The sequence below is a fragment of the Balaenoptera borealis genome (assembly GCF_965194805.1).
Source record: "Balaenoptera borealis genome assembly, chromosome: 8".
In the NCBI taxonomy this organism is placed as follows: Eukaryota; Metazoa; Chordata; class Mammalia; order Artiodactyla; family Balaenopteridae; genus Balaenoptera; species Balaenoptera borealis.
Window position 1 is genome coordinate 6159809 of NC_138865.1, and position 15416 is coordinate 6175224.

Below are 15416 nucleotides of genomic sequence, written 5' to 3' on the forward strand. Positions count from 1 at the left end.
GACTGGGAGGATGGAGCTTCCCACCGTGCCCCCAGAGTGTGGCCCCGGGATTTAGAAGGCAAGAAGAACTCCAAGTGATCTTGCTGTCATCTCCTTGGCATGTCGACCTGAAAAAAAAAAAAGAAAAAGAAAAAAAGGAAAAAGAACAAAACAACTCTGAAAGCCACAGTAAGTGTCCTGCCTGGGGGGGGGGGGCGAAAAGTCCTGGAAAATTGGGGTTGGGACCAGGGAGTGCTCGGGTTTCCCAAATTACTTCCCAAGAAGGTGAGAATGGGTCTGTTGGAAAACACACACACACACACACACACACACACACACACACACACACACACACACACACACACACACACACACACACACACACACACACACACACACACACACACACACACACACACGGCGGCGAGCCCTCGCCCCGCCGGTGCTCCAGGGTTATCAGGCTCTCGGCCCGCGCGGCGGTCTGGGGCCGGCCCCTGACAACCAGATCCACCATCAATTTACCTTCCGCCGCCCCAGCTTCCCATTTAGCTTTTAACGTCAAATCCTGCATTTTTGTCGGCTCCGGCCTGTCTAGAGAGCTTGTGATTTCGCTGCAGGAGTGATTGCTTTTAACAAAATGGCAGCAACCACATTATCCGAGCAATTAAAACAGAGGCCTTTTAGCCAGTCCCACAAGGCAGGAGCTTGGAAACTTTTTTTTTTTTTTTAAGCAAAGAAGAAAGGGAGTTAAAAGAGAAAGAAACGTGTAGAAGAGAAAAGCATGGAAGCGTGGAAGAAACGCCTGCTTCGCCCACCACTCAGTGCCCTGGGACTTGACGACGTGGGGCGGGAGGTGGGGTGGCACTGCGCATTGGGAGGGTGGGGGCGTGCGGCGGCGGGAGTGACCGACAATCTGGGGTGTCTTGCTGTTGAAGCGTTCGGCCGGGTAGTGCGCTCGCCCGGTTAGGGGGTTCGGCCCCCTGGGGTGTCGGGTCTGCCGGATGTCTGGCCCGTTGAGGTGGCGGCTGGGTTGGAACGTCCAGGTGGTGGAGGTGTCGGGGCCTGGTGCTGCGGAGCCCGAGGAAGCGGCGCGGCGGGCGGGCAGGAGAGCGGGCGGGCAGCGCCGGGCCCAGGCCAGACAAAGAGGCCGGACCCGCGTTGCTGGAGCGCGGGTTTAAAAGCATGTGCAGCAGCCGGCGGCCTCGTAGCGACGGTGCTGCCAGGGTCTTCTGGCTCCCTTCTGCTGGTGTTTAACAAACCACAAAAAGTGTTAAAGCGGTAGCAATGCGTTAAGGCCCAGGTGGCGAGGAAGACCACAGCCAAGCCAGGCCCACACCAGCCAACACAGGCACGTGAAGACAACAGCTCTGGGGTTCCTGTTTTGAAAACCTCACCGCCTCCACCACCGTGCACTCCACTACCTCGGTAAACTCTATCCCTCCGCCCCTAGGATCTGGCATCTTTCTCTCGAACGGATTAAAGTAAAAGGCGGCTGGAGGCGGGAGAGGGAGGGAGCCCCTCGGTCAAACGGACAGGGATCCCGAGAGTCACAGAAAATCAAGGCGCGCCTCCCTCCGCCCCCCAGCGTTATAAACAAAGGCAAGTGTCTGTAAACACAGCCCCGCGCCCACCATGTCGGCCCAGCGCCGGCTGACCCGAGGGGAGAAAGTTCAGATCACTTTGGCCGAGTTGTTCTAACCCCGCGCCCTCGAGTCGGCGGCCGCCCGCAGCAGAACCCCGCAGCGCCGCTCGCCCGCCTCCCGCCCGGCGCTTGCGAATTCGCCGGCTGCCGGCGGTGGGCTCAGAGGCGGCACCCGCCAGAGTGGGGCCCCTGGGATGGCGGGGGAGGGTCCGTGCCCGAGGCCGAGGTGCGAATATCACCCCGAGGATGGGTTCCAAGGTGGAAACCCTCTGGCCAGCCTCCCTAGCCCCAGATCTGTACACGCGGCGTATCCTGAAGCAAACCGCTTTTTAATAAGTTTCGCCCTTCTCCCTCCCTCCTCCTCACCCCCCATCCCTCCCTCAGCCCCCCCTCCCCGGCCTGCCGAGCCCTTTCCGGCACTCCAGCTTCTCCGACTCCTAGAGCAGAGATTCCGCTCTGGCCAAGCCCACGGGCAAAGGAAGCCTCGGAGACTTCCTTCCGGGATGTGCCTGGGCTCCCGGAGCCCGAACCTCCGACGGGGGTGGGGGGGAGTCCTGGCGGCTGAGAGCTGGGGACGGAGCCCCGGGCTGGCCTGGCCTGCGGCCGGGAGGACTTCAGACACCGCACAGTTAATACTGAGTTCCCTGTAGCTCCTTGTAAATCTAGCGCCCGCTCCACGCCCCCCCCCCCTTTAAATCCTCGGTCGCGTTCTCGACTTCTTACTTGACGTAGAATTTCTGGTTACCTAATCACGGACTTTTTTCCCCCGAAGGGCCTCCTCCTCCCCCTCCCCGCTCAAACCAGTCCCCCCCTCCCCACCTAACCCCCCATCGAGACGACCAGCCAAAACCTCTTTTCCTTTCTCCTGGTCTTTTCTCCCGTTTCTTGGATGAAAGCCCTATATTTTGAATTAAAAACTCTAGACGAGTTCCTGCGGCTGCAATAACGTGTGGGTTTCTCCCCAAAACGCCCTCAACCGAAAATGGCTCCTCAAACAAAACCCGAAGCCCCCCCCACCCCCCCACCAATGGCATCTGGTTGATTTCAGGAAAAGGACACCTTTCCACCTTCTGAGCAAACCGCCCAGGCCTCTCTCCGGCCAGACTCTCCTTCCACAGCCCACTCAGCGCTCTCCTGGGGGCCAGGGGCAGAGGGAAGGGAGGCAGCGCTCGATGGCGCCCAGGCCCTTTGGCAGGATTTTCACCAAGGACACTTCTCTTTAAAGGGCCTCCTCGCCAGCCCTGCGAGGCCAGGAGCTCAAGTTGATGACTGGTCCGAACCACTGACTCTATCAAACAAAGTTAGAGGCAATCATGATAATTTAGTTTACTTCTGAATATTTTAAATATAATGAAAACAAGTATAACAGTTTTGTTTTCAAAACTCTTTTGAGGTATCCACCATTAAAAGATTGGGGTTTTGTAAAAAAAAAAAAACACACAGTGGTTTATTGAATACTTACAACGTTTACACCTTCAATATTAATTAAATTCCACTTAGTTTTAGAGGACGGAAGTGCACAAAACAAGTAGCTGTTGGAAACATCTTCACATAGGGAACCACCACAGATGAAACGGCAGCACTAGATACCGACCCCAACGGAAATGTTAGCGGCCCCGTTTTCTGCTTTGAAATAAAACTTTTATAATCCCCAGGAATATTTATATCCAAAGGCCAAGTATTAAAGATACACTTCACATACACACTATTGTCCGCTGTCTTTATCTGGAAGGGGTTGGGGAGAGGGCACCGCTGGTGTCTACACAGCCAGGAGGAAACATTCACAAACAGAGAATCTACGAGACGCCGGGATCCCTTACCACGCGGGAGTGTCCTCTTCATATTAAAATATGGAATGCTTTTCTTCAAATATCCACTTTGTTTTTGGAGGGGAAGGTGGGGAGCGGATGCCTCGAAGGGGGGCAAAGAGAGGGAGGCACATTGCACATAAATAAACCGGATGATCCAAATGCAGGAAGTCCTCAGAGCGGAGCGCGCGGAGCTTGCCCGGAGTCCTGGGTCTGCATCCGGCTCCTGGGCCCGGCTCGCGCTCTCCTCCTCCTCCTCTTCTTCTTCTTCTCCTTCTCCTCCTCCTCTTCCTCCTTCTCCTCCTCACTGCTTGAGCTCCAGGGCCCAGACGTGCTGCGGCCAGCCCGTCCGGCCTTTGGTTTTCTTGTCGTTGCTACTTACTGTGCTTTTCAAGATTTCGTTCTGGGCAGAGGGGAGGCGAGGGGGAGAAAAGGAGAAAGAGAGAATCAGAGAGGAGACCCGGTTCCACGCCACCCCCGCGCTTTTCCCGGCCAGAGGAGAGAGAGAGCCAGCCAGGGATGGTGGGTAGGATGGTTTCAAGTCCCAGCCCCTGCAGAAGAGCTACGGAGGCCGGCCGCTGCCCTAGCTCCCGCCCGGGCCTCCAGACGCCGGCAGCGCTCAACTCCCGATCGGCAGGTTTATAAACAACCACCCGTTTTCAAGTCGTTTATGGAGGAACCGGGGGCCTTCTCTCTAACTCCAGATGTAGGGGCGCGAGCGGGGGTCATCGCAGCCCCAGCTCCGCGCTCTAAGGAAGATGGGGTGAGGTGCCCCTGCCTTGGCCTGGGCCTGTCCGCATGCAGCTCGGCCCCCGGCTCGTTTCGGCAGTGCTTCTCCTTCCAAGGCCTCTGAAAACCCCGGTTACCCGGGATCACTCGACTATGTAGCGACTAAAGCTCCATAGGCCCCAAAGAAGAAAACCTCGACAAATGGGATAATTTTCCAGGCCCTTCGTGGCAATAGCCCTGCTCTGAACACCACTACCCTCTGGGCAGCTGGTAGGAACTTGAAAAAACTAATTTTCAGTTATAATTTCGTGTTACTGTTAACAACAATTACAATGACCAAGATAATATTTACTATTTGTCTTAAAATGTACAGGCTCATGCAAACAAAACAAGAACTACCGTGAAGTATACTCATCTGGGAAGTCACATTTTAGCCTCAGTGCCAAAGAGAAAGTGCATTTTGAAGTTAAAAGTACTAATTTTATGTTACCTTGACGTCTTCCCGGCACAGAAATCAGAACAAGCATAAAATTCTTAGGATTAGTGGCTGCCTCATTCTCAAGAGGGAGAAATGCAATCACTAGTGAAATAATTGGGACCAAGCGCTTCTGAGTAACTTATTTTAGAAATATCTGAAAGCAAGATCGGATTGGAAGCCAAATGCAGGCTCTACAGGACGGGGAATGAGGGGTCCGGGCCAGCGCGGTCGGGAGATCAAGCCGGACCCTGAGTCCGCGAGGCCCGCCCTGAGTGCCGGGGGGAGCGGCGATAACCCGCGGGTAAGATCACCAGCGCGAAGCATCCCTCTTAACCTCCTCCGCGTGCTGACACCCTCCCCCACCCCCTCCGCTTCTTCGGGAAACCATCCCGACCAGAACCTGGTGCAAGCAACCCTGGCTCAAGACGCAGCCAAAGAACGCGGAGTGCCATTGCTCAGCCCAGCTGTAAAGAGACCGGAATTCCCGGTCCCCCGTACCCCACTGCCCGCTGCCCCCTGGTACTGACCAGTTCCTTCTTCCTCTTCTCTTCTTTCACGTCTGTCTTCTTGATCTCCGCCTTGAAGGCCTCCGCCTCGCCGTTCTGGTCGTCCTTGGCCAGCAGGTCCATGAGGTAGGCGATGTAGCTGGTGGCCAGGCGCAGCGTCTTGATCTTGGAGAGTTTGGTGTCGGCGGGCACGTTGGGGATGCACTCGCGCAGCTCAGCGAAGGCGCTGTTGATGCTCTGAGTCCTGCGCCGCTCCTTGCGGTTGGCGGTGCCCCGGCGCTTCACCGGGCGCGGCCCCCCCAGGCCCGGGGGCCCGGCGCCCGGCGGCACCCCCCCGTAATGGGAGTGGTCCAGGCCGGCGGCGCCGCTGGCGTACTCGGGGCTGTAGGACAGGGCCATGCTGTAGTCGGGGGGCGACATCTCGGGGTGGCCGATGAGCCAGCCATGGAAGTAGGGGTTCTCCTCGTGGCTGCAGCGGCTGGCGGCGGCGGCGGCAGCGGCGGCGGCGGCGGCGGCGAACGGATAGCCCTCATGGTGCACCACCGGGTGGTGGGGGAAGCCCCCCACCAGACTCATCTCGCCCTCCGCGCCCCTCCACGCGCCCCAGCGTGCGCACAGTGCCGCCGCGCCCTCGGCCCGGGCCCCCGCTCCGGCGCTCGGCGGCCTCCCCCACCCCCCAGCCCCCAGCCCCCGGGCGCCCCGGCCGGCCCGGCAGCCGCAGAGGGGGCTGCTGCAGCCCGGGCCCCGGCCCCCCGCCTGGCCCGCGGGGCCCGCCTCAGCAGCGCCGCGGCCGCCGGCTCCCCATAGGGCGCGGCGAGGTGGTCCCGGCACCGTGCGCCCCCGGCCGCCGCCGCCGCCGCCGGCTCCCGCCTCGCTCCACGGCCCGCTCGCAGGCTTCTGCTTCCCGGGCGTCTGCGGGCAGGCACAGTCCTCTCGTGCTCATGCAAAGGTGCCCGGGCTCCGGCGGGGCTGCTCGGCGGAGTCGCCGGGCTCCGCGCCCCGGCCGCGCGCCCGGCGCCGCTGCTACTCGGAGTCCCGGGGCGAGTCCAAGCCGCGGCTGGAGGAGCCGGCGGGGTCGACTGCTCACTGTGAAGCTACCTCCATGAGACCCTCCCCTTCCCGCCCTTTCCCCTCCCCCCACCAGCCTGATCTGGGTTCTTGGGCGCTTATTGTTTTAATGAAATTTTTGGTTGTTGTTGTTTTGGTCCTTGAATGTGATTTTAGCTGCGAGTAACGTGTCCCGCGCTCCTCTCGGGCTCCCTCGGAGGGTTTTCAGAGAGGTCTCAGTGCATCCATTTTCTCAGATCCTCTCCTTCTTTCGGGGGGAAGGATCTAGGCCCTGCAGGCGCCCTGGAGCGCGAAGGCGGCGGCTGGGGCTCGGAGGGGTCTGCGCGGCGGCCTTGGGAGCTCCCGGGCGGCGGCGGCGGCGGCGGTTCTCCGGGACTGGACACCGTGAGGGAAGTAAGAGGATTTTCCTAGCAAGATCTCCATGTACAGCTACATCTTTAGGGCCGCTCGGGTTAATATATGTCGTCAGAGGCTCCTCACGCCAATCCCGGGGCGGCGGGGGCGGCGCCTCGCGCTCTCTGCAATAAAACTTTTTGATGTTCTCCTTGCTAATTGCCGAGGTCCTCATCCAGGATTGGCTGCCCCTTCATAACCAGAAGATAATTAAAACGAGGGGGGGAGGGTTAAAAAAACTTTTTTATCAGCCGGAGGTTAATGCAAGTGTTTAACAGATGCTTCACTATTAAAATATTTTCCCCCCAAGTCGCAAATATTGAAGAATCTTAAACCAGGTACGGTATCACTCCGCTTTCTTTTCTGATTAAAAAAAAAAAAAAAAAAAGGAAGCAGATATTTCTTTTCGAAGTGTTTTGTAGGTAACCGAGGCAAGAAAACCAGAAGGCAGCGGGCGCAGTTCCGTGCGGGGCCGGGAGCAGAGGCGGCGGGCGGTCCCCACGGAGGCCCGTCTCCAGCCCAGGCGGGCGCGGGGCGCGGGGCCCGGGGTGCGGGGCGCGGCGGGGCACGGCTGCGGCTTTGACCTGGGCACGGGCTGGAAACGCCCGCCTCGGCGTCGCTGGACTTACCCACCATCCCGTTACCCAGGCCAGGGACGTCTTGGGTAGCTCATGTTATTGTGGCTGCTTTTGGAGATCATGGTGGAGACCCCGGGACCGACGGCCAAGCCGATTGTAAATACTTTTACTTCCATGTTCTTCAGGGACACCAGCCCCAGCGAAGGAAGACCTTAAGCGATTTCAAAGCGCAGGCACATCGATTCCCCGAATTTGTTGTGTGGCCGGTATCGGTGTTCCCCTGGTTTAACTAGCCTGTCTGGTAAGTAACTGAATATTTTTTACAGCGTGTTCTGAGCTTATTTTCCAGTTTTTATGAACAAACATATAAATACATTTCTGCATTCCTGCCTCTGCCATAAAAGCGGGCATCTGTGGAAAGCAGGTTTAGTTATCGGAGAGGAACCATTAAACACCAGTTTAAGAGGCAGGCCGGGAGGACGGTTCGTGGATGTTTAGACTGCTGGCCTTGGTGATCTTGAACGCATTATAACGGAAAATGGATCTCCACTTGTAAGTCACCCGGCCGCAGGGCACCGGGGCCGCGGCGCCCCGAGCGGCGTGAGCGTCTCCAGAAAGCTCGCAAGAGGTTGGGGGGGGGGGCGTTGGTGGACGGTGGCAGGAGCTGAAATGATCCCCGGGGCTTGGCCTTGAGCCGCAAGGGGAGGCTGATGGGTAGCTGAGGATTCCGCCCAAAGGGTCGGTGTGGAAAAGGGTGTCTACAGGAGCCCGCGGGCGGTAAATTAGAGGGAGCCCACGCGGAGTGTGCAGGAGCCCGCGCTGAGCCTGGGACTTGCCGCTGGGCCTGGCGAGGGTCGCCCAGGGGAGGCCAACTACGCTACCTTGGGCGTCGTCTCTGGCAGGCAGGCAGAGTCAGGCCCCAGGCCGCAAAGGGAGTCCCACCCAAAGGACTCAGCGAGCACAGTCCTTTTCTTGCCTGCTGCGTGCGTTTTGCGGGGCACACGGTTGGGGATGGAAGGCCAGGTCAGCACGAATAGAGGGCGGGGTTGGGGGGTACCCAACTCCTGAGCTGCCAGGGATTGGGGCGGCCGCCAGCCACTAACCCCAGAGCCCTGGGCAACAGCTTTGGGAAACATGTTTTAGGTTTTAGGTGGCCGGTCGGCAGGAGAGGGAAAGGAACCCAGAGAGGGTCGTAGAAATCCAGTCTGGGAGTCCTCATGACGGCCCATTCAGTCCCTTCAGCAAGGGGTCAGTTTCCCTGGATGCCCCCAGCAGAGGTGTTAAGGCAGAGGACAGGAGGTGGGGAGTAGCTGAAACCAGACTGGTTGGTAAGTGCCCTTTGGGCTCAGAACAAAATAGCCACCTAGAGCTTTGAACCCTCACCTTGGGTAGGTCTGCAGTTTTGAGCACAAGGAGAGTCTTTTAAAGACCTTGTTCTTCAAGGAAAGAATATAGGTAGTGTGGTCAGGGTTCTGTTTACATTTTCACCGGGGGAGGCCAACCCTGAATGTGTAAATACTGGTAGTTCAATCCTCTGACATTTGATACATTTTTAAAAAGTCTGTTTATAAAAACACATCTAGGCCTCAGGAGCAGGTAGACAAAGTACGATGATTGCACCCTGGCTGGGAACAGATAAAAATGCAGGGAAAGTAGATGCAAGCTGCTTTCAGGCCAGGGGGAGTTTGGGGAATTGAAAGGAGGAGGAAGAGGCCAGGGAGAGGGCTGAACCAGGGCACTGGGATGCAGTGTCCACCAGAGGCGAGGGGCCTCCGTGGTAAAGGCGTCAGAACTTGCCACTTTCAGCCTTTCTCCCATGCTCTTCTCATTGAAACAAAAAATGGACGAACCCCTTCATGGTCCCAGAGAGCCTGGCAAGTGATAGAAGAGACGGACAACACGGGACAGAAAAAAGTCGTAAAAGATGCTAATCTGAACATCCGTCCTCATTGACAGTGTGATTATCAGTTAATTAATGTGATCCGAGGGTCTAGGGGTTCATGAATCTCCGAAAGCCAAAATGCAGAGGCTACAGCCCTAGAAAGGGGGCTTGGAGGCAGGGGACAAATGGGAGAACTCTAGGGTCCCTAACTGGCTGAGTTCCACTCTGGATGCACAACCAGAGTCCACTTTTTTCTGTTAGCGCTCTCTTTGGGACATTTTGCTCCGGGTCTAGTGGGATGCTGGATTCGTCTGCTGCTTTGGAAAGCTGTGAGGCAAAGATGCCGTCTCAGGTTTGCCCCCAGTTTCGGTGGCCAGTGCCTTCTGGGGGGCTACTGATGGAGCCGGTGGTAGTGGTGGTGATGGAGGGGAAAGTGGGAAAGGAAAAGGAGGAGGGGGAAGTTCCTGGCTTAGTTATCAGCCCAGGGACCCCATCCTGGTCTGTACTAGTGTGGCCTCTGGTGTGCTGCTCCCCAAAGGGCACACATTCCGAGTACTCCAGGGCAGGTGAGACGATGCAGGCCACAGAGGATCACTGAGCAGCTGAGAAGATGCGGGCTGGGGGCCGCCTGGGGTGCCTGCAGGAGGAATCCTGCAAGGACGAGGGTGTGCTAACATCTTCCCCTTTTCTGAGGCCCTGAGCTGAGCTGCAACCAGTCTTACCTAGGCGGGGAGACTGCTTCACAGGAGGGGGGGCTGGGGATGAGGTCTGCGATCCTTGTAGCTGACGGTGTACCCACTGTGCTGCACGTTACATCTGACGTTGCAGCTAAGCAGACAGAACTGGGGTCCAACGTTTATTCTGGGCCCGTGTCTCCTGTCTCTTTTCCCTCACTCCTACCCCTTCCCCTGGAAGGGAGTCAAAGGGCACGCGAATGGCTGCACACTCCCTTGCAAACGTTCTGGTCTTGTGAGATATTACTTTTAAAATAAATCTGGTTTAAAGTAAATATTTTCTTAAAAACTTCAGTCTGTTTTTAGGGAAAATACGGATCTTTTCGAGGTATTTATTATTTCAAAGGCGAGGGCAGTTTGTATCTTGTGTTTTGCTCATGAGAACTCAAAATAAACTGGACCTGAAAATAACCAGGCCAGAGGGCCATAAACACACATTTTATGTTTATGGGAATTATGGCTCAATTCCCTTCAGCGTCTTTCAAATCTCGTTTTCCCTTATTTTCTTAACCAACGTAGTAGAAGTGACTCTGGGCATTCCTTTAAATATCTATAATGCTCTTCTGTGAGGTGAACCCCAGAACGTGCTAAGAAGCCCAGAAAGAACATCAAACCCAGAAAGTGGCCGCAGAAGCAGTGTGTTCTTGAAGATGTCACCCCAGCCTCACCTGCTCCAAGGATGTGCTTCCTGTGACACCCTAATTGCTCCGCGTTTCTGTCTGTCCAAGGGTGGGGTTGGTTCATTGTACCTGCTGGCCACTTAGCCCCAGAACCTCTAGGACAATCTAGAACCACGCATATTGTCTGAGTGGCAGCAAGAGTCTCCCTCTAACTGGGGTTTTGTAGTCCCTCCCTTTCTTGTGTACCTTTTGGCGAGTGACAGTGGCCCCAGAAACGTGGTGGTGCTCGAAGTACACATCTACAAAGCAGAATCAAGTTTGATCGGACTCACGTCTGTTTCAGAAACGAAGGGCAGGAAGAGCTGCCCTTGGCTCTTGGGAGGTTTCATTTCTCGTGAGCATTTTCTTGTTGGATTTTGGGGTGGGCCTGGGGTATTTGGTGAGTGAGCCCTTGTCCCTCCTCTTTCCCATCCGAACAGATCTGTGGCGACAGGGCGGGGAGGGGCTGATCCAGATGCAGTGATGACTCTGGAGGGGCTGATTGCTCCGTGTTGATCAGGAAACAGTTAAGTCAGTGGAGAAAATTGGAACTTGCTGGGTGCTTGTAACCCCCCTGCATTTAGCCCTTCTCTTTCTTTCTTCTCTCCTCCCTTTCTACCTTCTTTTCCCTCTCTACCTCCTTCCCCCTTCTCTCCTTCCCTTGCTTCTAATTTGCCTTCCAGCAATACTTGGATTTACAGGGTTTTTGGTATCATAGAACCTGAAAGTGGTGAAGAATAAGACACTGGCTCATCCTTAAATAAAGTCCTTTAAGAAAAATATTTTTAAAAATTGAAATATGACTGACGTATAACATTGTGTACAATAATTAAGGTGTACACAAGAAACATCTTAATGTCCACTATGATGGGTGGTGGGAATTTGCATTTTCTCCAAATAATCAATGACTAGATCTTCATATTAACTGGCAAATGTGCTGCTGCTCTGGAGGGTCTTTATTGATGAGGGGGAACCTTTGCCAGGTATCCACATTTGTCTGTAAAGCTAAAATCCATACTCAGACTGAAGGGAACAAAAGATAATGCACATGAAGGGGCCTCACTCCGGGCGGCATGATGTATATATACATGGGAAGTGTTACTAATGTAATTATGGTGGTCCTAAGAGGTATGATAAATCTGATCTTTGCTACTTTGTAGTAAAATATAGATGGAGTTTAGAGCAGAAGTGGCGGAAGAAAATACACCTCACAGGATTTATGTCAACTACTCATTCACATTCTTGTTTCAATCAAATCACCTACACACACAAGCAATATTTTCTTCCAAGCCGGGAGGAAAGCATTCAACATGCAGAAGAGGAAGTAATTGTAATTTTGCATACACGCTCTAAGGAAATGGTAAGGAATAGACTTCAACTAGTCTGCAATACAGTCTGCGGTTCAGAATAAAATATGAACGCAAATGGCAGCTTAAAATGCGGGGCTTTGGACAAACCACTCAAGTGACTGAAGGGTCTGTTTGTGTCTGGAAGCCCCAGTGCCTTCCCAGTTCTAACTGCAGTGTGGCTCGCATTCCTGTTCTGAAGCCTCCTTTGCAAATTCACAGAGATAGATTTCTCTAGCCCTGGCAGTTGCTTCCAAACCCTTGCTAGTTTCTTCCGGGGCCTTTGCTTCTAGACGAGGGCTCGCCAGGATGGCTAGGTTTCAGGTTAACAAAAAGAAACCGTTTTATTGTCGATATTAATGGCAAACCTCGATGTTTACAAGGCTTGGGTTCAGCAGATCAAAAGCAGCTTGGCTTGACTTCTCAATATTCTCTGGAGCTTAGACAATTAACTGCAATTTTGCTCCTAACGAAACAACACAGAGAAGTTCGTTCCAGAAACGCTGAAGGTAGTCTTTCAGCAGAGATTTTTTTTTTTAACCTGTGTACAACCTGTCAGAATCTAAAACATTTGTCCACTGAAGCTGAGCTGAGTTTTGAAGGAAACCTCCTTAAGAAAATGTGTTGGCAAAGTGTCTTCGTTTGCAACGCCACGAGCCTGTTCAGCCCTACATTCCATGCTTGCCTTTCTGGATCCGGCAGACTGAGGTCTCCCTGGTAATTTGGGTACACCGAGTCTCCAGTTAATGACAGATAATCAGCCTTTGGGTCATTCGGTCATTCTCTTATTACAAACCCCTCCTGCTCTCTCTGATCTCCTTTCAAACTATATTTCACACAAACAAATAAAGCAAGACAGGGACAAGTTCTTAAAAGAGAGAGAGAAATATTAGAAACTCCCGATACAGAACGCTACACAAGGAAAGGCAAGCTAAAGGAGGATAGGAAAGGACATCTTATCCAAATGAACATGTTGTGTACAAAACATTAAAGGAAAAGGCTCTGGATTCTGTTAAAGTGACAGAAAATTAAAATAAAAATAATTGCAGGCAGAAAAGTTATAACATAAACAGAGAAGGCAGGATGCTTGCTGGAAATGCGCAGCACCAGGAGGCGAATCTGTTGTTACAGATTATATATCTGCAGTGTGATTGGAGAGGCGCGACTTTGTTTCATTTTCCAGGAGAGAATGGATTTCTTTTTAATACTTGTGTGAGTGCCCACTTAAGTTAACACAGGCCAAAACCTCGAGGAACAAAAAATGGAATTGCATTCTGCTTCTTGCAAAGCATCCAACTTCAAACGAAGGAATTGGTTGCATACAGAAAAAGCAGAATTCCATTCAGAACACATTGAGAGACTCCACTAGAAGCGGATGACTGATGCTTTTTTTGTTTTGCTGACAGAAGGCACAGATCATTCTTGGGGAAGTACCACCGAAGCCAGTTCTCCCTGCCTGCCCCCACAGCACCCGACCCCCCCCCCCGGGGGTCTCCATTTGTCCAGTCTACCTTTGGCTGTGACTCCAGAAACACAAACTTCTGATTGGCCAAGGTATATCTCTGACCACATCCCTCTGGGAAAAGCCTGGGAACGTGTAGCTCTAATAAGAGCCCTGGGGAGAGTGCCCCAGTGCCATTTTCCTGCCCCTGCCTGCCCTTAACCGTACCTTTTGGCCCAAGTCCAGGGCTCCTGAAAGGTCAAAGTCTAGCCGCTGGTGTCGTCTGCAAGCCCAAGTTTTCAATCCTAAGAGAGACTGGAACTTATTGCTCAGGACTTGATCCACTCAAGTTCTCCAAGTCAGAGGGGCAGCTGGGGGATCAGCAGGTGACGAAAAGTGTGACCCCTACATTGTCCTCAGCTGTGTGTCTGGCACCCCTCGACTTGCCAGCGGAGCTGGCAAACAACCCATGTCTCTCCCATGTTAAAGAATCCACACTTCTTGGTTTCTTCTAGGCCCAGCGTAAATGCCACCTCCTCCAGGAAGCCTTTCCAGGTACGGCTTTCCTTCTCTCTGCTCCCGCAAATCAGGTCTCCCTTCTTCTGAACTCCGTTCTGATGCCCCCCCCACCCCCATCTTCTCTCTGGTAGATCTCTGGGCACACATCTTTCCCCTCCTGTGACTGTGGGTTCCCTGAGAGCCCAATCGAGGCACTGTACCCAGTAGGTGCTTAAACAACTTGCGTAAAGGATGACAGAGAAATCTGGTGAATTCCGCGTATCCCAGTTGCAATCGGATTGCAATTTTCTTTGTTTTGAAAGCGACCAAAGCTAGCGGCGGAGGCGGACGTCGTGCCGAAAGGCGCAGACCTTCATCGCCAAGCCCTCGGGAGAAGCAGGGAAGGCTGCTCGGCTGGACCGCGCGTCCGAGGGCTCCGCATCGCCGGCGTGGGATGGAGAGTGGGGACCCATCCCGGCCTGGTCTCCCCTGGCCCCTCCGCCTCCTGAGCTGTGGAGCCAGAGCTGGCCGGGTGGACTCCGCGTACTGGTCTCTCTAAGCCTTGGTTTCCGCATCTGAGCAATGGGGTAGCCGCGCCGGCCGCGAGGATGCGCACGAAAGATGAATGAGATCAAGGCGCGCGCGGGGCTGGACGCTGGACACACAGGCTGCGCGCAATAAATGTGTGTGTGCTTTCTCTTCCTTCCTCTTGCGTATCTCGCTTTCCCTTCCAGCCGCCGGGACCCCCAGCCCGACAACCAGGGCCGGGTCGCGCCGGAGGGCGCCACCGGGCCTCGGGGCCCCAGCCGCGCGGGCCGCGGGCGCCGGGGGGAGATGCGAGCGCGGGCGGAGTTTAGGCCGTGGCCGGCGGGAGGTCACTGCGCGGGGCGGGACGGGACGGACGCCTGCTCCCGCTTCTACCCCCGCTCGGCTCCGGGGCTTTTCGCCCGAGGCGGGCAGGAAGGGGTTAACGGCGCCCCTCCCCACCCCCCCCGAGCTTCCCTCCCGAGGTCTCATTAGGGAACCCTCCCCGCTATTTTCAACATTTCCTCAATCAAGGGCCTTTAAATAGAGCTGCACAAACAAATTGGCGGCAAAAGCGTAGATCTTGTCACGATTGAGACCAATCCAATATTTCAGCCTTGTTTGCTTTGCAATTACGGGCAGGCTTGTGGCTTCGGTGCCACCGGGGCAAATCTGCCGCCGCCCGCTTTCTCTCCGCACCGGGCGGCGGAGGAAGGACCCGCGGAGCCGGCGCGGGGAGGGGCGGGGGCGGGCGGAGAGGAGGCGGGTAGGGGGCCGGGCCGGGGGCCTTTCCTGCACCCGGTGCGGAGGCGCGCGGAGCCGAGTTGAAGGGCTTCTCCTACCCGGCCGAGCGGCTGGGGCGCACCTAGTGGTAACGCACCGTGCAGCGCGCACGTGGAGTCCAGGGTGTGCCCTTGCCCAGCTTCCTTTCTCCCCTCTTCCGTTCCCCGCTCTTCTATCCCATCCCATTTTCCTCCAGTACTTCCAGGCGGTTCCTGGATTTCCCGCTCCCTCTCGCTGTTAAACCTACTGGCCGGCTCCGTGCCGTTTTCCATGGCTGCTTATTCTAGTTTGACTTTTTGTACAAAGTCACTTTAACTCGGCTGCAGGAGGAGAAAGCTCCAAGGCCTCTGGCCCGGCTCCCGCGGCC

General features: G+C 55.2%; 1 protein-coding gene across 1 annotated transcript; it reads right to left on the minus strand.

The window, feature by feature from the left end:
• Window positions 1-2932: 2932 nt before the first annotated feature.
• On the minus strand, window positions 2933-5828 carry HAND2 (heart and neural crest derivatives expressed 2). Its single transcript, XM_082402310.1, has 2 exons — window positions 5164-5828; window positions 2933-3832 (listed from the first exon to the last, which is right to left on the minus strand). The coding sequence occupies exons 1-2, from the start codon at window positions 5716-5718 to the stop codon at window positions 3734-3736; spliced, it is 654 nt and encodes a 217-aa protein (XP_082258436.1). The 5' UTR covers window positions 5719-5828; the 3' UTR covers window positions 2933-3733.
• Window positions 5829-15416: the final 9588 nt, after the last annotated feature.

Excerpts from the sequence above, each read along its gene's own strand:
- HAND2 (XM_082402310.1), bottom strand. The coding sequence starts at position 5,718 with ATGAGTCTGGTGGGGGGCTTCCCCCACCACCCGGTGGTGCACCATGAG. Across the intron at positions 3,833-5,163 it reads AGAAGAGGAAGAAGGAACTG|AACGAAATCTTGAAAAGCAC; the intron begins GTCAGTACCAGG and ends CCCTCTGCCCAG.